The 22644-nt window shown below is 51.4% G+C and overlaps 7 protein-coding genes across 7 annotated transcripts; 3 read left to right on the forward strand and 4 right to left on the reverse strand.

Annotated features, from left to right (window-relative positions):
* Positions 1–1738: 1738 nt before the first annotated feature.
* BO85DRAFT_513278 (uncharacterized protein) lies at positions 1739–3325 on the reverse strand. Its single transcript, XM_025664701.1, has 6 exons — positions 2970–3325; positions 2868–2904; positions 2735–2805; positions 2290–2669; positions 2168–2229; positions 1739–2100 (listed from the first exon to the last, which is right to left on the reverse strand). The coding sequence occupies exons 1-6, from the start codon at positions 3162–3164 to the stop codon at positions 1745–1747; spliced, it is 1101 nt and encodes a 366-aa protein (XP_025515684.1). The 5' UTR covers positions 3165–3325; the 3' UTR covers positions 1739–1744.
* Positions 3326–3812: 487 nt separating this feature from the next.
* Positions 3813–6028, forward strand: BO85DRAFT_419873 (trichothecene efflux pump; the record flags this gene model as incomplete). Its single annotated transcript, XM_025657879.1, has 9 exons — positions 3813–3962; positions 4015–4048; positions 4130–4182; positions 4251–4752; positions 4812–4904; positions 4971–5085; positions 5140–5206; positions 5267–5431; positions 5489–6028. The coding sequence occupies 9 exons, from the start codon at positions 3813–3815 to the stop codon at positions 6026–6028; spliced, it is 1719 nt and encodes a 572-aa protein (XP_025515685.1).
* A 679-nt stretch (positions 6029–6707) lies between these two features.
* Positions 6708–11223, reverse strand: BO85DRAFT_487585 (phospholipid-translocating P-type ATPase domain-containing protein; the record flags this gene model as incomplete). Its single annotated transcript, XM_025663468.1, has 3 exons — positions 6708–7566; positions 7627–7856; positions 7939–11223. The coding sequence occupies 3 exons, from the start codon at positions 11221–11223 to the stop codon at positions 6708–6710; spliced, it is 4374 nt and encodes a 1457-aa protein (XP_025515686.1).
* Positions 11224–12957: 1734 nt separating this feature from the next.
* BO85DRAFT_448861 (uncharacterized protein) lies at positions 12958–13671 on the reverse strand. The gene is made up of 2 exons (XM_025660039.1): positions 13540–13671; positions 12958–13479 (listed from the first exon to the last, which is right to left on the reverse strand). The coding sequence occupies exon 2, from the start codon at positions 13405–13407 to the stop codon at positions 13144–13146; it is 264 nt and encodes an 87-aa protein (XP_025515687.1). The 5' UTR covers positions 13408–13479; positions 13540–13671; the 3' UTR covers positions 12958–13143.
* Positions 13672–13928: 257 nt separating this feature from the next.
* On the reverse strand, positions 13929–15353 carry BO85DRAFT_459001 (iron-containing alcohol dehydrogenase; the record flags this gene model as incomplete). The annotated part of the gene is made up of 3 exons (XM_025661620.1): positions 13929–14223; positions 14366–14424; positions 14475–15353. 3 exons carry the CDS (start codon positions 15351–15353, stop codon positions 13929–13931), a joined length of 1233 nt encoding a protein of 410 aa, XP_025515688.1.
* A 689-nt stretch (positions 15354–16042) lies between these two features.
* Positions 16043–18751, forward strand: catA (catalase catA). The gene is made up of 3 exons (XM_025655217.1): positions 16043–16481; positions 16544–16856; positions 16909–18751. Exons 1-3 carry the CDS (start codon positions 16248–16250, stop codon positions 18606–18608), a joined length of 2247 nt encoding a protein of 748 aa, XP_025515689.1. The 5' UTR covers positions 16043–16247; the 3' UTR covers positions 18609–18751.
* Positions 18752–20257: 1506 nt separating this feature from the next.
* Positions 20258–21825, forward strand: BO85DRAFT_448864 (GPI anchored serine-threonine rich family protein). The gene is made up of 4 exons (XM_025660040.1): positions 20258–20704; positions 20767–20845; positions 20913–21047; positions 21116–21825. Exons 1-4 carry the CDS (start codon positions 20653–20655, stop codon positions 21591–21593), a joined length of 744 nt encoding a protein of 247 aa, XP_025515690.1. The 5' UTR covers positions 20258–20652; the 3' UTR covers positions 21594–21825.
* Positions 21826–22644: the final 819 nt, after the last annotated feature.

Below are 22644 nucleotides of genomic sequence, written 5' to 3' on the forward strand. Positions count from 1 at the left end.
CACCATGATGGCTCCCAATTTACCCAGATACCCTGGTCCAGTGCACATTCCTGTTGATATCAGACTGCTGTCCAGACCAATCGGATAATTCTTTTGTTAGCTTGCCTCCCCTGTGCCTATGGGAAACGGCGGACTGGCGTCAAGCCATCATGGTGGGGACAAACAACGGACTCGTGGCGCTGCGATACCGCATGTCGGCCAAAATCCGCCACGCTAAACGCTCCGGGGAAATATGTCGCGGCGTGGTAAAGGCCCAATAGAGTGACAATGGCTTAGTCCATTGGTGGTGTTAGAATGAGACGGATCGCGTTAGCAGGGATCTTTTCGCTTACTATGTCGTCGACTGCACTACGGCCCTCGGGTGCGAGCATGGGGTTTCCGATTGGTTATAATTTGGCTTACAGAAGCGGACACGTTCAGCATGAATGGTCCCTCGAGCGGACAAAGAAAATGCGGGCTTGGTGGGTCGATAATTTCCTCTGACGCGCGGAATGATGAGCACAGATGACATCTGATACAAAGAACATGAGGTCTTACCAGGTACTACCAGAAAAGGCAAAGCCGGAGAGAAGGCGGGCGATTCATATATACAGCTTCAGCCTTTGGGAGGGAACGGTTTGGTGGATGGACTACGAGCCAAGACGCTTGTGTCAGTTACTAAATAGCTTTAATCAACTTGGCTTCCCCTGCCCTCGTGGCTTGGCATCCCACGACTGGCTCCTGCGATTTCTCGGGGTTTTATGATCGGCCGAGACAAGCCCGCTCTAAGGCCACCATACTTGGCTTGGATATAGTTTAGGGAAGCGAAGGATTCGGTTGTTTATTCTTTCTGATCATTGTTGGGGAAGGGGGTGGCTGGCGGAAGACAGATTTCTAGTAATCGGGTAAAACACCCCTTCATTCTCGAGCTGATTATCTCCGATGTCCATGCAACACCTACAGGGGCAAACAGCGCCCTGGGACGCTTTACCAAGACACAGCAGGTCTAGGGAAGCCTGTTCGTGGCCTCAGCGGTGCTTGGGCTAGCCAACTAGTCACTTTGGCCAAGGCATATGCGACACCGGTAGAAAACCGACAGCATGCACGTTGCCTCAGCAAGTAAAGGAGGCTTGATCCTGGGCGTTTCCATTGGACTCGGAGGTCGTGGAAGCTGAAAGCACCACGCTAAGTGGGTCATTTCGATATTAAGCTTGAAATTGCTTGTCCCGCGGATCAGTGGAAAGACAATCCGTCGATTCACGAGCTTCAAACTTATCATTGAGAGGGTTCGAAAAAACTCTACTTGAATGATATCTTAATCCGATTTTATAGAGCTGACTGGCAGCCAGCCCATCGTATGAATCAAATAGCTCTTTGCTCTCCCACCAGGGATTACATTATATTTTCCGCCAAGGTCACCTTCCCCGGAAGTCGTCCGCGGCTTCGACTCGCATGGTTGATGGTTTTTCCCTTCTCGGGGAAACCTTTCCGAACGGGCCCACCTCACATGCCCTAAAGGCGACCTCAGCGCTAAGATCAATAGCTTCTCGACTTTAACCCTTGGTCGCGGTCACGCATGGTGCCATTGGAGCTAGTTACATTGATCGATGAGTGCGTGTGCTAACTTAGTGACTGGTCCGCACATACAACATTGTTCCGTCCATTGCAGGTAAGAACGAACCCGATAGTGAGAGATCACGAATTTATAGACATTATAGATAATATAAGAAATCTGTAAAGAAATATGATCCAACTATACCACATATCAATCACTTTCATTTACACTCACATCCGTGGTGACTTGAATGCCTTCATGGGCCCCAATAATCCGCTCCTCTGAGCCATTGCGACTAGCTTCAACATCGGCCCGGCTCTGCCCCGTCATAGTATTCAGCTTGATACTCTGGTGTCCAATGATGGATCGCCCATTATTGGTCCGACGCGTCGATGTCCCATACATCTTCGACCGACCGGTCGAGTCGCCCTTGCTGGAAAGCCCGAGTAGCCGTTGTAAAGCAGGAAATCGGAAGCTAATGAGCGATTTAAAAGAAGGGATGCAGGCGATGAAGATGGCCACAGCCACTTCGACACTAGACCAATTGAGAGTGTTGACAAGTGTCCCTATTCATGTAGTAAATGGGTCATTAGCCGCAGCACACGCAAGGGTCCAGAGGAAGGGGCAACACACAGGTGTGGTCCTCAGAGAAATTGCTTATATACGTCGCTCGAATTATACTCGTCACAGACACCCTATAAATCGCGGTTATTCCTAGCTCCCACGTGGGTTCCAGCTTAGGGGAACCAGCATACAGCACACCCAATCCAAACATTATCACCAGTCCGGCTCGTTTGCCTAATGTCATATTCAATTGCATCACTTTGGGAAGAGGGAGAGCGAAGAGCGCTAGATCAGTAGCCAAGCGGATTCCGAAGGAGATGTAGTAGAAGGCCGTCAGAGATAGACATTGGCCTTTGACGTTGCCGCTAGCATCCCATGCCTTGTGAATAGGTGAGCATTGGAAGATCACGACAAATGTTTCCTCGATCGTTTCAGCGACAAGGAGGCCCACGAGGCTCCAGCAAGCGATTCGAAACGCCTTTCCGGGGAAGATCTGCAGGTAAAGGAGGCAGAATGAGACCTTGACGGTGCCGAGGGCGAGAAGATACGCAATCATGCTGACAAAGTCAAGCTATATATCAATGAAAATTGATCAGCATGAAAGCGGTCTCGTTGTTCTTTTAGTGAATTTCAAACCTTAAGAAACATCTCAAGCTTCTCCAAGTTATTTATCGTCGCAATGTGCTTTCCGTAGCCATAGCGGGTCACTGTGGGAGGAAATGCGTCAACTTTATCCATTCGTGTGCGCATTTGATTCATGGCAGCTCACTCCAGATACACACAAAGCACAGAACAAAAGTGAAGACCTTGGGCAACCTAGTGTCAATATTTGGGGGAGCATGAGCGAATTCAACTGGGCCAGGAAGCGTACCCAGCTGGTCACACATAACAGATCATCAAAGTTTAGCCCTGAGAGGTAGCGAAGTCGGACGAACAGACGGACTGAAAGCCCTGCGGTCGCAATCACGAGAAGAACGGTGTTGCAGGCAATAATTGACGACACTCGAGATGCCTTCAAGTCGACTGGAGGGTCGGTCGACGACACCTCCTTCCATACGACTTCCATGGAAGGGTGTCTATGTGGCCTGGCGAGAACGAAAGAAGGGCGAGGGAAGTCGCAGTCCGGGTCAGATTCCAGAGAGCCTACATTTGCGGGGGCATTTCGAAACGTTATGTCTTCAGATACATCATTAGTACTAGGTGCAGGATGCAGGATTCAGGATGCTGGGATGGGATTTCGCCGAGCGACCCGTCTCGAGGTTTCGGTTGGCTGAGTGAGGAGAGAGCATAATCCATGGACATTAATCCTCTGAAGACGATCTGAGCAAGACTGGTCCTGGCCATATGGTGAAGAGTAATATACGTGCTCCACCCGCTCCCAGGGACGGAAATGCTAGTTGTCCAACTAATATGGCGCCGTGACACCGTCGGACTCCACGAACGCACTAGGCAGGGATCACAAAGTGCCCTAATTTCACCCCTCTCGAATCGGCGCTTTCCAGATGGTTTGATGTTCCTGGACTGGGTCCAGGCCAGTTGTTTCCGTTCCGATTCGTCATGGCTTCATTTCTGCGCTGGCGTCTGCTGCTTTATCCGCAGTTTGTCTTCCCACGTTTTAACCGGCTTTTCTTTTAATTCTATCCCCCTGTCTCCTTCCTTTCCTCGTTATTTTTCGCAAATCCGCTTCCGCCAGTGATTTTTCTAAGGCAGGATAATGGACCAAAAGAGTTCCGGTGAGCTAACGGCCACCCCTGTCGACTTAGATGAATTGCCGGCCGGATACTACTGCAGTAAGAACTTTGTCGGCTCTCTCATTGCCGTGTGTTTGATGGCCATCAGTCTCTACCTGGGCTATGTCTTACCAGTCAGTCTCTCCCTTCATTACCGAAGCAATCCTGTCGCTGACCATCAAGTAGGTAAACAGCTTGAGCGCTATCAATGCTGACCTGGGTATGTTGATCTCCCCTCTAAAGGTGGACTACCTGGAACTATCAGCCAACAGTTGCTGACTGACTGTCTTTTTACTTGCAGGGCCGGACCCCAGCTACAGCTTGATCTCGACCGTTTTCACTCTGATCTCCGGAGTATGAGCGTCCTCCTTTTGCTGAAATATGCTTCTTCCAAGTATACAGACTTGCTAAGCACACTTTAGGTTGGCCTCCTACTAGTTGGTCGCTTAGGAGACCTCTTTGGTCGCCGATACATCCTGATTGGAGGTCAACTCCTCGGCCTCATCGGCGCCATAGTCTGCGCAACGGCCAAAACCGTTCCCACCGTCATCGGAGGCAGTGTCCTCTGCGGTCTGGCTGCTGCAGTGCAATTAACTTTCAGCTTCGTGATCGCTGAGCTGGTCCCCAACCGTGCTCGTCCGGTTGTCAACGCCGGCATCTTCATCACAACGCTGCCATTCTCTGCGTTTGGTTCTCTGATTGCAGATCTGTTCATCGCCAACACCGCCCGCTCCTGGCGCTGGACCTACTACCTAAACATCATCACCTGTGGTCTATCTATCATTCTGCTGGTTTTGTTCTACTTCCCTCCTGGCTGGGATGCCAAGCGCGGAAACGAGAGTCGCATCGATGGTCTCAAGAAATTCGACTATATTGGCTTTCTCCTGTACGCTGGCGGATTGATTCTAGTCCTGCTTGGTCTCTGTAAGCTTCCCGGACAGCTCTGACTCGGTTCTCATAGGGTGCTAACTCAATTTCATCAGCATGGGGTGGCTCATCATATGCATGGCACTCAGCCCATGTCGTTGCTGTTCTGGTCATCGGATTCATCTGCTTGCTTGCTTTTGCTCTATATGGTACGTGAGCCAGCCATGTACCGCAGACTACTTAGTAAACTAACTCACTCCCTTCCCAATCAACAGAAATTTTCGTTCCCTTGCAGCAGCCCCTCCTCCCCATGTCCTTACTCCGAAACCGTGGATACGCCGGTGCGGTATGCTCGGCCCTAGTAGGAAACATGGTCTACTTCTCCATGAGGTATGCTTATATTCCCAGTCTCCTTGATGTCAATCAAATAACAAAGCATTACAGTCTCCTCTGGCCAACCGCCATCACCGCCCTTTACACCACCGACACCATCAAAACTGGCTGGCTTTCAGTAAGTACCTCCCCTGCCACCACCTACAAAGCCATCCTCTAACCAACATCCCTTGCATAGATATCCACCGGCGCCGGCGTCATCGTTGGCGAAGTCGCCGCCGGCATACTAATGAAACCCGTGGGATACACAAAATACCAACTGATCATAACCACTCTGATGATCACCGCATTCTCGGGCGCCCTGGCATCCATCAACCAATACCGCCAGGCATATGGCATCGCAGTACGCTTATCCCCAATTCTTCCCCCCATCGCAATGTTACTAAGATAGATCGAATAGTTCACCGCCATCGGCGGCTTCTGGGTCGGCTACCTCGAACTGATAACTATAATCATGTGCCCATTGTACTGCTCACCTCAAGACATCGGCCTCGCAAGCGGCTTCCTTGGTTCTGCAAAGCAAGTTGCCGGCACCATCGCCACCGCCATCTACGTCGCCATCCTGGACAACCGCATCGCGGTGGACTTGCCGCGCGATGTGTCTGCCGTCGCGTTGAATGCTGGTTTACCTTCATCGTCGCTGACAGATCTGCTTGAGGCGGTGTCAGCGGGGACGACGGCTGCGTATGATGCTGTCCCCGGCATGACGGCGAGTATTCTGGGGAAGGTGACAGAGGCGGTGAAGACGGCGTATTCGCAGTCGTTTCGCACGGTGTTTTTGGCGAGTATTGCGTTTGGTGGGTTGTCTGTGATTGCGGCGTGTTTCGCCGAGGGGGTAGATGCGAGGTTTACAAAGGATGTGGCGGCGAAATTGGGGGGTGTGGATGGGGATGGGAAAGGGGGGAGTGAGGAAAAATTGAAAGATGGAGGGGAGGTTTAGAGATGTGTTTGGGGATGTTTTCTTGTGTATGTGGGTACTATATTAGGCATGATACATTGGGGCCATATTCAAGAGCTTGAATTACAGTTTCTTTGATCACTAGGTTGACTATAGAGGGGGCTAATCTTATGCTGAAAAGTCATGTAATTCACTAATAGATGGCTGTCTATATTACAACACTGCGTTGTGTGTATATATCCGAGGTCGGTATAAACAAGGGAAAGGAAATAAGCTGTTCACGATCGTAAAGGAATTCAGACATTATGTGGTTGAACAAAAATTAAGCACGCCAGCACGGATGCCGAATAGGCAAGCCAGATTTGGCTGAGCTCGAAGGGGTAGGTAGGTAGGTGTTATAATCGGCAGGGCGAGACGTGGAAACAAGATAAGGGAAAAACTGAAAATAGAAATGCACCGTGAAGTTGGGGAATACCAATAGAATGAAGAAATTCGAAGGAAAACCGACCAACTCCAGGGTAAATCAAAAAAGAGAAGAAAGAAAGAATCACACAAAGGTGACAGATAACTTCACAGAAGGCATCAAAGATCGAAAGTAGATAATGAGAAAGTTGCTGAATAGCTTTTGGTCAAATCGCAACGAGTCGGGAGTGGTGTGTATGTATATCGACAGTTTTCGGGGGTGAAGAGAAGAAGCAGGGGAGGGGGCCTCGGACTCTATCTATACAGGGTATGTCGAGGGGTCGCTTCGGCTTTTGAGTGGACTGTGAGGCATTTGAGGTTCCATGCTGGTGGAATCAACGGCTAGGAGTTGGCTCGAGAAAGCTGATTGGTCTCGACTGGTGCTCTCGGAAGACTCGCGGCGCTGGAGTCCAAAGGCCACGCTGCTCGCGTTGGCGCTGGTCACTTGGCTGCCCAGGTTGGTTGGCGCGCCTTGGGCATCGACTAACGGTGCAACAGGTGTCGAGTCCGCCGTGCGGTCAATTCCATTAGGCACGGGGTAGTCGCGCGTGACATGGGGCTGAGGAGTATGGCCTCCGTCCGAGGGAATGGTCGAGGCTTCACTGTCCGATGAAGCTGCCAGCTTGGTAGCACCGGGTGGCACGTAGGCTTCGTACTTCTTCAAATAATCGAATTGGCCCAGGATGACTTGTTCACGGACAATGTCGACATCCAGGGGGAAGTAGACCTTCTGGATGCACTTGATGACGAATCGTGGAATAAGGCACATTACCACGGTCAGAAGGAGGACCACCCAGAATGACAGCGCACCATAAACCTGGCGAGCGGCGCCATAGAATGTCAACGATGACTCAAAGGATGAGTAAACACCAGTCCAGAAGAAGATCAACAGTGAACTGATCGCATTGATTAAGCTGGAGAGCCAGTCCCATCGGTACATGTTCATCATCACGTAGGTGTTGCTAGCAACCACAGCACAGGTGGCGACTAGCACACCCACGCGATACCGGTCGTCGATGCTGAGTCCGTTTTCTGTTTGGAAATTGGCCACCGAGTACAGCCTGTACGGCATGAAGAAACAGATAATGGATTGGTAGAAGCCGTCGAACATGTAGATCCTGATCAACCGTTAGCTTGAATTCAAAACCGCAGACTTGGGACAAAGCAGGCAGACTCACCAGAACTTCAACTGCGTCCACTCCTTACGCTCAATACCACGCATGTAGAGCTGCGGTACGGCCAGAGACACCCTATCATCGACATCCTGATCGAAAATTCCCATAAAAATGACGGGTAGGGAGGTGAACGCAACGTTCACCAGGGTAATATACGTGTATTCGAAGAGGTAGGAGCCATCGAAGTTGTCATAAATCGAATACCAGAATAGCGCGAACGTCCACACCAAGTTCTGTGGCAAGATTAGCGTCAGAGCTCTTGAGCCAAGCTAGGACCCGCCGTTCGCTCCAACGGGAACCTAGAGGGTTGCTTACCTTGTAGAAGAAATTGGCCGTCGTCTCGCCCAGCCGCCGATACGACCATCGTCCATGAACGAGAATGAGACGCTGTAGGAATCGGAACTGACCAATGGCGTAATCGGCACACATGACTGCCTGACGACCTTCCTCTCCTGCAATACCTACACCGACATCCGCTTTTTGGATCATGGCGACGTCGTTGGCGCCATCTCCAATCGACAAAGCCATGATGTTCAAACCAGTCTTAACCATATCAACAACCGCCGCTTTTTGGGCGGGACTGACACGGCAACAAAGGACGGACTTGCAGCGCCGGCAAAGCAACAGGAATTTCTGCCTCAGGGCATCGTCCAACATCAAACGAAGACAGTCCCCATCGAGGACAAGGGCATGGGTCGATGGGGGTGGCGAGTGGTCCTGGCGTGCCGCGGCTAATTCCTCGTCCGAGCCAGTAATTCCGAACTGTTCGAGTTTGCTGTCCAGCTCCTTGGCAGCCATATCAGAATCTGGAGCACTCAATACCATGATATCCATGTCGTTGTTCAGAAGGTTGCAGGAGTAACCGATATTGATAGCCGTTTCAATCTTATCACCTGTCAAGACCCAGAGCTTGATACCGGCGTCAGCCAACAAAGAGATGGTATCGGGCACACCATCCTGCAGCCGATCTTCGATTGCCGTGCCACCCAGGAGCATCAGATCCTGTTCAATGATACCTGCAACCTCATCCAGTTTCTCTTCGCGATCCACGATGGCTGCTGCTGCCACGTCGTGCTTAAGACTCCACTCGCGGTAGAATTCCTCGTCGAGAATACGTTCTGCCACGCAGAGCACACGGAGACCTTCTTGAGCGAAGGTCTCAAGGTGCTGTGAGGTAACATCCCTCAACTGCCGTTGTTGACCAGGAGCCAAGCGAGAATAAATGACCGTGTCAGCACCCTTACACAACAGACGGATGGTTCCGTCCGGCATTTGAACGATAACACTCATTCTCTTACGCGTCGAGTTGAACTCCAAAATGTTCAGGATCCTATAACTGCGTTCTTCACTCATGATGTTAACAAGGAGCCTATCTCCCGAGCGACCCATCGCTGTGAACCCACAGTCTCGAGCAGTAGCCACCAAGGCAGCCTCATCGGGAGACTGGGCTTTGAACTCAATTTGCGGGGGGTCACCCGGAATCCGTTCCGTAACCACTGTGTGGCACAAAGCCAGCGCGGCCATGAAACTCTCGACAGCCTGCTTCTGGGCATCACCGGACGCACCCCCTAGGTCCGCTGCGTACTGAGGCGAGACAAAGGTCAGATTTTCGTCCTTGAGATATGGGTTGTCGTGCAGTTGACGCAGTCGCTGCAGCATTTCCACGCGACCGTCGCTGATACGTTGGCGAGCCTTGGCAGCTTCCTCCTCCACATTCAACAAACCCTGGCGTCTCTGCATTCCCAACTGGGCCTCAGTATAGGCCTCACCGTATGCGACGCCGTTGACCGTACATTTCTTGAACTCCATGACGTTTTGCGTCAAAGTACCTGTTTTGTCCGAGAAGATATACTCGATCTGCCCGATGTCATCTGAGATGTTCCAGGCCTTTGGGACGCAAGACATCTGAAGCCGCTCGTAATACATGTGCTGGTCGAAGAATATAAAGAGCGCTTGGATCCAGCGCACGATTTCCAGTGAGATGTACAAGGCAATGGGAACCAAGTTCTGAAAGAGGACCACACCCACCCAGAAGGCAACGACACCCTCCACGGCGGCGGATCCACCATAAGAGCCGTATTCGAAGAAAGTTAAGGACGCGTCATCCAGTCCCCAGGCAAAACCGTTGATGAAACCGGATATCAAGCACATGATAAAGAGGATCGCAAAGTTGTAAAGAACGTTCCAGTTCATGTTACGTGCCATTTGTGGTCGCTTGGTCGGAGTGATACCCTGATTCAGCATGATCTTTGATTCCGAACCGGTGAACAAGGCCACACCCAACGCCCACTCTGTGTTCTGAAGGCTGCAGCCACGGAGGAGAATATTGTTGATGGTGATGGGCTCTACCCGTTCCTGGGGCGGCGCCTCGGGATCGTCCTGTTGGTTATAGTAAATGGCACCGCTGAACGAATAGAGATTCGCATGCGGGGGAGGGCTTTCTATAACGAATTCCGCTCTTTCACAGTCGCGAGCATTCCGTACTGCGCGACCACAGTTAAGGGCATGGCGAACCTTCAGATTGGTCTCCCCGTCCAGGTTTTTGGTTTCCACATAGCAGGCACCGTCCGGGTCAGAGGTTGAGAGAATCACCATGTCCGCGGGAATCTGGTCACCGTTGTACAGCCGCACAAAGTCACCGACGTTGACATCCTTCCAATGCTGACGCTTAAAGCGAGCCTGCCCGGAAGCAGTCTTGGTCGGGTTGAGGATGTCGCCCTTGACGCGGCCCGAGGCCGCATTTCTGCCGGAATGATCTGCATGATCCGGCCAATCTCCAGAAGCACGGGCATCGAGGGACACGGCCCTCAACTCAATCGGAGAGGTGGGTTCCACGGATGGCCGGGCATCCGCCATCTCAACATCTCCAGCCACGTCTTTGTCGGCGGACTTGCGGCGCACGAGCTTTTTCATGGCACGGTAGGTGAATACGGTGGCCCGAGTACAGGCCTTTTTGAACTTTCGCCAGGCGGACACATTGTCAAGGGTGACATTGACATTGTGCCAATCGGTCAGACGGTAAACCGGGGAGTTGTTGAGTTCGTTATCGGAGACCGTTCGCCTCCAGTCCTCGATAGCATCCTTGATCGAAGTGACCACGACGATAATGATCAGGGGAACAGCACTCAAACCCGGGTCGGCATCTCCAAAGATGGAGAAACACTGCAGAATGATGACGAATAAGAAGTAAAGATTAGCGATGTTGTGGAACTGCAACCACAAGTTCTTCGGGATGAACGTCAATGGCGTGTAGATAGAAGTGCGAATCTTGTTGCGGGGATAAACGTTCTTCAGATTGCCTTCCTCGTCCCGCTCGCTGTCCGGGATGGGAAGGTTAAAGTAGACTTTCCGCGATGAAGCTGTTTCTGTTTCAGTGCTTTCTGGCCCTGCGGTTGCTGCATCAGTTATGTTGTTCCGCGTATTACGACGGTTGCCCCGTTCCAGGATGGAGACTCTCTTCCGAAGACCGCTGGCGGCGGTCATGCGTTTCGTCGCCCATCGTGCGCGCTTGGTGGATTTGGCTTCCTGGTCGGGAATCGGAGGAACCTCGTCGGAGGCCCGACTCAGTTCCTCGTCCCCTTTCCCTTGTATGGGATCCATTTACAATGGGTGAATTCCCGAACTATGTTCAGCGGCGGGCGGCAATCATCGGATCGGTTAGGACGGAGGGACCCTGCGTGAGGCGGCCACGCAGGCCTTCGGGGAGCAACAATCGCAGCCGCGCAGTTGATTGACCGGATGACGAAGGATAGCGGATTTGAGACAGGGAGCAGAAATTCGTCGCGATAGTCTGCTCCAGACCCGGTCGCTTCTTCGAACCTGACGAACGGCGGGGAGGACAGGCCGGGGGGGGATGGTCGTTCGCGAGATCGCAACGATCGGAGGGTTCGGCGAGAGTAGCAGAAAACCAAGTGTAGCGGAGCTGGCAGGGTAGATCAAGGGCGGACGGGGCTTGACGCGCGTATCGGGAGTGGGTGAGCGACGCGGGAGGTGTCGAGGGGCAGTCGAGCGTCAGCAACAGTAAGATGCCAGGAGGTGGAATGCGGAGGGAGGTGGAGGGAGTCAAAAAAGAGACAGGATGGCTGGCAGAAAGACCGGGGCTGGAAGGGAAGGAGGAGGCAGTGAGAGTAATACTACTACTAGTAGTTCCTCACTACTAGTCAGTAGAGTGAGGAGGCGAGCTCAAGCCTGAGCCGGGACTGACCGGCGACGGGCCCCAATTCGTGGATGCCGCACTGAGGCAACCCGTCCACTAATCCCCATTGAGCCACTCACAAGCCTCCATCTGGTTAGTACGGGCGCTGACTCAGTCCTCCCCCCGGTCGGCTTAGTTAAGCTGAAGGGGCTTCTTCGGCTTTTCTCTCGCCTTCTGCCCTCTAGCTTCGAGTCAATTTGGCTCGGATTTTAAGGTTTTCCTTCCATCTTCCGCTATCCGTTCTGTTCTCGGAGTCGGGGTGCCGGAGTCAACCAGGTCAAAAAAAAAAAATAAAAAAGGGTTGGCTCCAGTGGCGGTTTCCTTGTACCCTGGATCTGCAAGGCTGGGTCGACGTCGATTTTGCTGCTGACGGTTTGCTTAGTAGTATTAGCAAGTCACGAACACGAGGAACTATCCAGCATCCATCCAGTGCTACTGTAAATTGCATTGCCCCTCTGGACGACGGGGCAGAGTGCTGCTTATCAATCCGGAAAGGACCATCTTGCCTCTTTCAGTATTCTCTTGCGCGGAGTATCCGCCGTCATAATATTAATGCAACATTTATCCAGTACTAGTATTGCTTCCGCTTAGTCTGCTCGGATCCGAACGATCAACTTTCTCAGTGCAATACTTTATGATTGCTGCTATGAGAGAGAAGGCTGCGTAGATTATCATACTAAGCACACTAATGCAATGTATCTCCATGGAAATTGGCTGTGTCTTGCGCTCAGTGCAGCACGGTTGATGTGGTAATCTGTAGTTGCATTTGAAGAGTAGTAGTCATCTAAATATATACTCTCAGGAGTTGTCACAGCCGCATAGGGATAAAGGGAGGATAAGGCTGTTTACTAGTTAGTAAGTAAGCTGACGGAGATCACTAGTAGTAAGCATCACCACTAGAAGCTGTTGACTAGGGATAAGATGTTCCCCGTAGCTAAAGCAAATAATGATATAACTAATATTAGCCAACATCAATAGTTGTTCTCTATAACTAGCAGCTGCATGTTCGGGGCCTCTAGTCATGCTTTCAACTGACCGCTTACTTTTATAGAACATTCTGCCGCAAGAATATGCAAGTACAACAGGCAGTGGAAGCAATGCTTAAAACTATTAAAATTAATGTGCTGTTCCTGCAGACGTACTAGATAATCATCAATCGCATTAAAGAAAAGCAACCTAATAGATAATTGTTGAACCAATCGCGAGCAACAGCAAGAATCATGAAACTGCAGGAAGAACTAGCACACCGCCTACCGATCGACATCATCATTGTTTACTCTTATTCCCATCGTCCATTTTTCGCCCCGCGTGCCCCCCCAAATCTCTCACTTCCACTGTCCAGCATCTTCAATTCCCTTGGCAACCTTCCTAGCTCCATCTTCCACGCCGCTGCCCACACTCCCTAGTGCATCGCCAACAGGCTTCCCTGCGCTCCCCGTGGCGCCGGTGATGGTATCGCCGATACCTCGCCCCGCGGCGCCTGTCACCCCGCCAACAGTGCGAGAGACGCCGCCGACCGCGTTGCCGAGGGTCGATGTGACGAATTTGGCCGCGCCAGTCACTCCGGAATCCTGATTTCCAAAAGGCATGTTCACTGCGGTCTGCTAGATGTTTTAACTGGTGATGGTTTTATATGACGTACGCAGAACCTGAAAAAGTATCTGCTGGTGGAGCTTATGGCTCAGTAATCAATCTCTACGTGAGTGAGTCTGACTACTTACCTCAGAGGCTGTCACGTTCAGATGGGCAGCAACTCGCAATTATGTGCATCTATGACCGGAGATGCCAGATGGCCTCGCGAAGATATACTGTCTAACTAGTCTAACTGCTACCTGCTAACCAACCTAGGTGCAGTGACCCATGACGTCAGTGGAGTCTCGGATGCGCTGCTGTTTCCATTCCTTCCCGCGTGCTTTCTGGACGCGCGTCCACAACCCATCCCACAGATATTGGACTCTTGAACAAACCAGAAGCACAAAAAGGGATTAAAAGAACAGCTTACACTTCTAAGGCAGTCTGCCACTCTTCATGGTGGAACATACTCCTAGAAGCATAGTACGACGAAGTGAAAATTGAAGACGCCTCCTTCGACCCGCCGCATAATACTTGTTTACCGAGCCAGTTCGAGGATCTGCAGCACACCAGCTCTGTCGGGCAGGTTCCCTTTTTCTGCCAAGACATCGGTCAAAGTCATATCGGCAATCTTGTGCAACTGCTCGTCACTGGTCACGTTGACCTCGGACAGCCGGGATGGCATCCCCAGGAGTTGCACAAATCGTAACATAGCGTCAGCGGCTTCAGTCTCCTGGAACCCCAACACCGAGTTGAAGATGTCGAGGATTATCTCCTGGGCAGCCGCGGTTTGAGGCTTGGTGTATCGCAACGTCGCGGGTAAGATGATGCAACTCTACACAAAACGTGAAAGGTTAGTCGGCTGCCTGTCAACAATTGGTGGCTTTCTCGGATTTAGTTACCGTGACTCCTGAACATACGTAGAACGGTTAGTGGATTTCTACTTTCCGCAGCTTGAAGTGATTTCTGCATCACTTACCATGCTGCACACCAGCGACACTTCCCTGTTGTGCAGAAGTTCGGTGGTTAGTAGTCTTTATCGCAGCACAGTCGATGTAGATGCGCCACCGAAGAGCGGACTCACGAGTTGATGGCCGATCGCATGGCTTGGCCCCATAGGAATCTTCCATTGAATGAAGGGCAGGAGAGCGTCTCGTGAGCCGCGCTGACATTCCGAAATGCCTTTGAGCAATTCCTCTTCATCATGCTTTTCCTGACCGGTGTGATAATCCTTGAGACCCCGGATCAGGATTGGCAGCGCTTTCTTGATGTGCTCCGTGGCTTCCTCGTGGCACTCAGGATTGCACAGTGTCTCCACGAAATGATCCACAGCCCGCACACCCGACGCCAGCCACAAGTGTGAGGGCATGGTACTGGCGATCCGCGGGTCCATCAGGATCAAGCTCGGGGATCCCTCGGGATGCACAAAGTGCTGTTTCTTGCCCTGAGCATTGGTGCCGCTGGCATAGTGGTTCCACTCCCCGGCGCTGAGACTGGTTGGCACGCAGATGAGCTTGGTGGTGGGCGCTTTGATCCCGTCGGGGCCAGCCAGACCGTAAACCTGATCGACCAGGGCTTCCATATCGTCAGTGCCGAAGCCGGCTGGGAGAGTCGCACTGAGCATGACGGCGATCTTGCATGCGTCAGAGTAGGAACCGGACCCGATGGAGATGACAGCCTGAATGCCCTGTGACTGAATGGTATGGGCAATATCCATGATGTCCCGGTACGGGGAGTGACTTCCCACTCCCGTTTTCTTTTGTAGCACACAATCGGATAGACGGGCCTCCAAGTCTCTGATCATGGATGTGTTGGTGTCGAGGGTCGTGCTCACGACTAGTAGGATGTGAGACGCTCCCCATGCCTCCAAGGCGGCCGGAATATCATCCAGGTAGGAGGCCTCGAAAATGGCATCGTGGCCCTCGCGACCGTCTAGGTCGAGTTGTTTAATCCTCTGCCGCATGGTCTGGGCGCGTGAACTTGGTTGAAGAGGTGGTCGACGAATTGATTCGATTGGGGACGAGCAGCACGACGGCAAAGCTTGGATAGGTACTAGTTCTGACACGTCTGAATGAACATAAACCGGATGCTACGCGGGGTACAAGTAATCGGCAATTTCGCGTGTGCAGCCGCTAGTCTAGTAGACAGTCAGACTGGACTGAACTAATCCATACGAGGGTACTAACGATGGATGCTCCCGGGAGGCCAAGCCTCAAGGTATCACTCGGAGACACTGGTTGGAGGTACTGGTACAACACATGGCCGTAGTGCAGATTGATGCACGCTTAGAAAAGGTGCTCCACTGTCTCAGGTTTCAGGCTTCAGGGCTCAGCAATCCTGGAAACCGCAAGATGATGCGGTGCATGCTGGATGGCAAATGCATCACAATCCTTATCGCTTATCGGACCGCCTTTGCCGATGAGGACCGACTGGGAATAACATCATAACATCAACCCTACCACCACCAGTGAACGCGCCAATGAGCGCCTCCAAGTACCGCCCATTCGTGGGAAGACAGCCTGATTTTAGCTCAATGTCTAGACCCTGAATCTGGTGGATAAGAAGCCTGCAGATTTCTAAGCATTCTAAGCACCGGATGGATCTGGGGAAGAAAGTGGTCACGGTGACGTCTCGGTCGCAACGTCATGGTTACGTGCCAGACAGCCAATCCGACCACCCCCATTACAGAGGATGTTTGACTGGCTCGCAGAACTGGGAAGCGCTCCGATAATCATATATCGTTTATACATAATGTACGCTCGCCCCCCCGGTCGCTGGAATTGTTTTGTTGTCATCCATCAGCTTTTATCGGATCCCCTATCACTGGCTTTATTCACAACAACCCCACAGTATCACCATGGCCACGGTCATTGCCGAAGGGCTTGAGAAAGCTCACGAAGCCGTTAAGACGGCCTCGTCTAAGAACAAGAAAACGGTCGACTTGGAACGCGACCTGGTCGATGTCACCACTGAGCAGCGTCAGACCACCGACCACGGCGTGCCCATTAGCAATACCGACAATTGGCTGCGGTCAGTCGACGACCATCGCACAGGTCCATCGTTGCTAGAGGATCAGATTGCGCGCGAGAAGGTACTTCCACATGCCTGTGCTGATTATCGTGGAGAGGTATGCAGTGGCTGATCGTATCCTAGATTCACCGATTCGACCACGAGCGGATTCCCGAGCGTGTCGTCCATGCCCGTGGAACCGGCGCTTTCGGAAACTTTAAGCTACTCGAAAGCTGTGAGGACGTGACCTATGCCAAGGTCCTAACTGACACATCGCGGAATACACCGGTCTTCGTCCGCTTTTCCACCGTGCAGGGCAGCAAGGGAAGCGCCGACACGGTGCGTGATGTTCGTGGATTCGCAACCAAATTTTACACAGACGAGGGTAATTGGGACCTGGTTGGAAACAACATCCCGGTCTTCTTCATCCAGGACGCTATCAAGTTCACTGATTTCGGTACGTCCATCCCAATCCATTTTCTTACCTCTGACTTGACTAATTGGCGCAGTCCACGCTGTGAAGCCTGAGCCCCATAATGAGGTCCCTCAGGCACAGACCGCGCACAACAACTTCTGGGACTTTTGCTATTTGCACCCAGAAGCCACTCACATGTTCATGTGGGCCATGTCGGACCGCGCCATTCCCCGGTCCTATCGGATGATGCAAGGGTTTGGTGTCAACACTTTTTCGCTTATCAATAAGGAGGGCAAGCGCCACTTTGTCAAGTTTATTTGGACGCCTCACCTAGGCGTGCATTCATTTGTCTGGGATGAAGCTCTGAAGCTGGCGGGTCAAGACCCGGATTTCCACCGCAAGGATCTGATGGAGGCGATTGACAACGGCGCATATCCGAAATGGGACCTGTCTATCCAAACCATCCCTGAAGAGAAACAGGATGACTTTGAGTTCGACATTCTCGATGCGACCAAGATCTGGCCAGAGGATCTGGTTCCTCCCCGCACCATTGGTGTGTTGGAACTCAACCGCAACGTGGATGAATTCTTCCCACAGACAGAGCAGGTTGCATTCTGTACATCACACATTGTTCCCGGTATCGACTTCTCCGATGACCCTCTTCTTCAGGGCCGTAACTTCTCCTATTTCGACACCCAGATTAGCCGTCTCGGCATCAATTGGGAGGAGTTGCCCATCAACCGCCCCGTCTGCCCCGTGCTGAACCACAACCGCGACGGTGCCATGAAACACCGCATCACTAAGGGTACCGTCAACTACTGGCCCAACCGCTTCGAGGCGGCAAAGCCAGACGAGCCTGCTCCTCAGGGTGGCGGCTTCGAGTCATACCCCGAGCCGGTACAAGGCCGCAAGAGGCGCGCGTTGAGCCCCAAGTTCCGCGAACATCATTCCCAGGCTCAACTCTTTTACAACTCCATGTCGGAGCACGAAAAGCTGCACATTGTCAAGGCTTTTGGGTTCGAGCTGGACCACTGTGATGACCCTATCGTCTACGAGCGCCTGGCCGGCAAGCGTCTGGCGGAGATCGACCTGACCCTGGCGCAGCAGGTGGCGGAAGTCGTGGGCGCCCCGATTCCCCAAAAGGCCCTCATGGCCAACCACGGCCTAAAGACGATCCATGTTTCCCAGACCGAATTTCCGCCCAAGTCTCCGACCATCGCCAGTCGGCGCATTGCCATCATAATTGGCGACGGATACGACCCGGTGGCCTTCAAGGGCATTCAGACCGCTGTGAAGGTGGCGGGTGCTCTGCCGTTTGTTATCGGCACCAAGCGGTCGCCCATCTATGCGGACGGAGAATCGAAGGAGACATCGCAGGGCATCATCGCCGACCACCAGTACGATGGACAGCGATCGACCATGTTCGATGCCACGTTCATTCCCGGTGGCCCGCATGTGGAGACGCTCCGGAAGAACGGGCAGATGCGGTACTGGATCGCCGAGACATTTGGCCACCTGAAGCCACTGGCTGGTACAGGTGAAGCGGCCGAGCTAATCAAAGAGGCGCTGGGTAGCGTGCTGGACGTGCAAGTGGCCACCAGCTCCAAGCCACAGCCCGTGGAGTGGTATGGCGTGGTCACGGCCGGTGGTGTGCAGAAGCCGGAGAGCTTCAAGGAGAGCGTGCAGATCGCGAAGGGCGCCAAGGATTTCGTGGGCATGTTCTTCTACCAGATTGCGCAGCACCGGAACTACCAGCGCGAATTGGATGGGCTGAGCTCGACGGTTGCCTGGTAAACAGCCTCAAATCCTTTCAACTCGGATGAGGGTGTAAATTGTCATGACGGAATGGTCTGGGTTCATGAGAAATGAGTAATTAGTTGCCTGCAAATGTATGTTAGGATAATGACTACTTAATGCACTTATCAGAAGGATTGAAGTATACCTCGTAAGAGTAACATCTCACACCACCGAATCATCTTCGCGATGCGTCAAATACATTACAATCGGATGAATTGTATCACGTCGGGCGCCCCTGACTGCTAGTAGTAAGCACTTACCTAGCTAACACAACATGTGTGTAGCAACCCTGCAACAAGGGCTGGGATAGAAGGTTCAGGATGGGAATCTTCATACGGATTACAACCGGTTGTCAGCGTTGAAGATTTTAATTCAGTGTTATATATAGTGGTCCAATTTAGTAGATACCAGCATCCGACACTCCCCACCGTCAAGCCAAAGGCCAATACATGTTCAGAGCGTCGCAGATAGATGAATCTACGTCGATAACCTAAGTTGTTATAGTTAAATTACATATCTAACGGTCCACAGTACACAGTCACAACCAAGATTCTCGACCAGAAAGTGGAATCTAATGCCATCTGTCTGAGATGCAGATATTACCCCGCTCTACTAACTCCATATTTTCAATCGGGCGGCAGTAAATAGATCGACAATACATTACATTTTACACTTACATCTACTGCAAGTGAGGATGTGTTGCACAGTATCGTTCCTTGTGCAACGAAATCTGCAATTCAGGGGGGAAAGGAAAGAAAGCGTGTTCCTGCAGTCAAAGAAAAGAAAAAGGAAAAGGGCAGTGCCAGCCACTCAATTTCGGCTTTATCAGGGAATACGAAGACGCGGAGTTAAAAAAGGTGGGAGGGAGGGTTTCTTTCCCCCATTGAACAAAGAGTCAATCGTGCTGTGTTGATTGGGTGGGGAGATAGAGAGTTAAAATACTATTTATGAAGGTGGTTAGTGTCTATTGATTTAGTTGGTTATGGCTAGTTACAAAGTGGTTAGACGGTTAACCGCCAGGCTTGATAAGGCACCCAGTGGAGCCCCCTTGCGTCCAACAAAAACAAGTTATTGTGTGAGGATGACGAATTCCAACATTGATAAGGAAGGAATCACAAAGTGCGACGTGGGAAGCAATATAGGAGGTCTACTTACGGGGAGGTTAGGATGGGCTGATGGGAGGGGAGGGAGTGTTAGTATCCTGTGCTGGTCGAGATTTTGAGTTTGGACCTGAGCAGTTGAGGATTAAATTATTATTATTTTTATGCATGGGGGAATCTCTGCCAAGATGGGACTACGAGCAGTGGCGGTGCGAGGAGAAGAGAAATTAATTGGAGATATGGAGTAAAAGAGAGGGAGTAAGAGCGAGAAAGAGACCGAGGGAGTGTGATTCTGACAGGTCTTTTCCACTCTACCCTACTCTTCCTTTTCTTTTTACTCATGTTCTATCCGCATAAGCTAATAGCCCCATGCGTTATCAATCGAGTGTCGATTGGTCCACGCTGCATCCTGTCCACCTGAAACCAGTCCAATCCTGCGCCAGCATCAATTGCCTGTCATCAGAAACCTCACCATCCCCCGTTCGCCCCGTTCCCTGGTTCCTGACCAGTCGGCTATATATAGCATGCCTGTTTTTCAAAATGATCCAAGAATTGAGAAGCCGCCCACTCACAGACCATCGGGGGATCTACTTGACTTAGTGTACTAGCAAGTAAGTAGTAGTAGCAGTAGACTGGTTGGTGTTCTTGTTGTCATGTAATGGATTCGGTTCATTCTCCGGGATTCTCTTTGGGGCGGCTAAGACTGAACTGAACTGAACCCGTTGATTGAAGATTCGGTCATCTCGGCCCTAAACTAACTAGCAGTATTTGTGAGACACGATGGCAAACTGGATACCCATAAACACTTCTATTTAACCAGGGTCTCCTCCGACATTTTTCAGTCTGTCTTGATTTCTTCCATCACTCTTCTATCATTCTTCTATCATTAAATTTCCAATTGATACCCTTTCCCCTTCCCTCGTTTATTCACCTCTGCAACCATGCGTCTCTCTTACGCCGTGTCTCTTCTGCCTCTGGCTGCCTTCGTCGGCGGTTAGTCTACACTCTTATCTTCCCAGTCAATTCTCCGATACAGTCATCTAACTTCTCACTAGCCCTTGAGGTCACCTCCCCTAAGAAGGGCGAAGATGTCGATCTCTCCAGCTCCTTCACCGTGACCTGGGATTCCGTCTCGTATGTCCCCGTCCCCTCTTTCCCTTATCAGCCCTAAATCACACCACATACTAACCACCATGCACAGGACTGACCCCTCCACCTTCGACCTCTACCTGGTCAACAACGCCGTCTACCCCACTGTAGAGAAGAAGGTCGCCTCTGATGTCGACACCTCCAAGGGATCTTACACCGTGTCCGGCCTGTCCGGCGTCACCGATGGGTATGTTCCTCCACTTCTCTACATTTCATCCACCATCATCACCACCACCATACTAACAACGAAAACAGCTCCGGCTACCAAATCAACCTCCTCTCCACCTCCTCCACGAACAGCGGTATCCTCGCGCAATCCGAGCAGTTCACCGTCGAGGGTGCTTCCAGCTCCACCACCACCGCCAGCGCCTCCATGACTACCTCCGCCTCTTCTTCTTCCTCTTCCTCTACTGGCACTTCTACTGGTACTGATACCTCCTCCACCTCTTCCTCATCCTCCACTGGATCCAGCTCCATCACCACTGCAAGCACCAGCACAAGCTCCACCTCCAGCAGCAGCACCAGCAAACTAACCACTACTACCTCGGGCGCTAACACTCTATCGACTACAGCCTCCTCGACTCGTTCCGCCTCTGCCTCGGGTACTTCTACTGCCTCTGCCAGCGGTACCGAGACGACTGCCCCCGTCTCCACCGGCGCCGGTATGGCTCTTACTGCGCCGATGTCTGTTGCTGCGGGCTTGGTGATGGGTGTTGTGGCTATGCAGTTGTAAACCATCCCCAAAGCTTTCTATTTGTGGATGGCTGAGATGTAGTGCGGTGGGGGTTGAGGTGGAGGTGAGGATGTGAATGAGTGACGGAGTTTCTCTTCTCGTCTATCACCTAATTGGTGATTTGAAAGCAATACCGCAAGTCTTATTGCTTGTATAGATACATATTTTTTCTAGCCAAGCTAGTTATTACTTAATGGTTCTATAGCATATATCCATTACATTACTTTATTTTATCACCGAAGAAGATCCTTGTAGATGGTATCCGTGGTTCGGCATTCTTTTTACAACGTAGTCAAGTAGGCTTTAAGCTGGATGGAATGGACTAAAATCCTTGGATTGTTCGTTCCGTTCCATGCGACCGGTCGAACCATGTGCGGTGCACATTAGGCAGCGAGAGAAAGATTGAGAGAAAAAAAAAAAAAAGGACATCCAAGGCCCGGCAACTCCTACCGAAGAATAGGCAAGGTAGATAGAATTCCCAATTAAGACCATGTCCGAGAGAGAACCCAATTACTACAAATGTGCACCTTAGATGTTGCTGATCCATGGATTCCTCGGCGCTGGATGGACCCTTTCGGGAATGTACCCGACAGTCAGACACAACCCAGACCCTGTAGGGCCATGGCAAATACCAGAAACCTTAGTAGAAGTTGCTGGAATTGAAAAATACAGGCAGGAAGTTTCGGATGCTGGTCACGGTATTGTTACCGTTTGTCGGGCAGCACCGAACGGGTTACTGCATTGGGTAAGGACATTTGAGGGTCGGTTGCCACGGACGGGGACCAGTTCAGAACCCTTTTCTTCTATTTTTTTCTTTTTTTCTTTTTACTTCGCTTGGATGGATGGATTTTTTTTGGGTGAGATTGTGTCTTATGTCTTGGGTTATTTTTGTGTGTTTTTCTGTGTGTGTCTTGGAAGTATTAGAATAGATGGAGTTGTTTAAACTAGTTTGTGTGGATATATTATTCTAGTGTCGTCTGATTATCTTGTCACGCTGTCTTACTATAGTAAAACTAGTCTAATAAATAGTTACATATTGAGAGTAATAATA

This window comes from Aspergillus piperis (assembly GCF_003184755.1).
Source record: "Aspergillus piperis CBS 112811 unplaced genomic scaffold BO85scaffold_8, whole genome shotgun sequence".
In the NCBI taxonomy this organism is placed as follows: domain Eukaryota; kingdom Fungi; phylum Ascomycota; class Eurotiomycetes; order Eurotiales; family Aspergillaceae; genus Aspergillus; species Aspergillus piperis.

What these genes read in the sequence shown, in the direction of transcription:
- BO85DRAFT_513278 (XM_025664701.1), bottom strand. Translation starts at nt 3,164, where the DNA reads ATGGAAGTCGTATGGAAGGAGGTGTCGTCGACCGACCCTCCAGTCGAC. An exon ending in GTGCTTTGTGTGTATCTGGA is followed by an intron (nt 2,806 to 2,867) that starts GTGAGCTGCCAT and finishes TTCCTCCCACAG; the next exon opens with TGACCCGCTATGGCTACGGA. An exon ending in ATGTTTGGATTGGGTGTGCT is followed by an intron (nt 2,230 to 2,289) that starts GTATGCTGGTTC and finishes CGCGATTTATAG; the next exon opens with GGTGTCTGTGACGAGTATAA.
- BO85DRAFT_448861 (XM_025660039.1), bottom strand. Translation starts at nt 13,407, where the DNA reads ATGCCTTTTGGAAATCAGGATTCCGGAGTGACTGGCGCGGCCAAATTC.
- catA (XM_025655217.1), top strand. Translation starts at nt 16,248, where the DNA reads ATGGCCACGGTCATTGCCGAAGGGCTTGAGAAAGCTCACGAAGCCGTT. An exon ending in ATCAGATTGCGCGCGAGAAG is followed by an intron (nt 16,482 to 16,543) that starts GTACTTCCACAT and finishes ATCGTATCCTAG; the next exon opens with ATTCACCGATTCGACCACGA. An exon ending in TATCAAGTTCACTGATTTCG is followed by an intron (nt 16,857 to 16,908) that starts GTACGTCCATCC and finishes TAATTGGCGCAG; the next exon opens with TCCACGCTGTGAAGCCTGAG.
- BO85DRAFT_448864 (XM_025660040.1), top strand. Translation starts at nt 20,653, where the DNA reads ATGCGTCTCTCTTACGCCGTGTCTCTTCTGCCTCTGGCTGCCTTCGTC. An exon ending in TCTGGCTGCCTTCGTCGGCG is followed by an intron (nt 20,705 to 20,766) that starts GTTAGTCTACAC and finishes ACTTCTCACTAG; the next exon opens with CCCTTGAGGTCACCTCCCCT. An exon ending in GTGACCTGGGATTCCGTCTC is followed by an intron (nt 20,846 to 20,912) that starts GTATGTCCCCGT and finishes CACCATGCACAG; the next exon opens with GACTGACCCCTCCACCTTCG.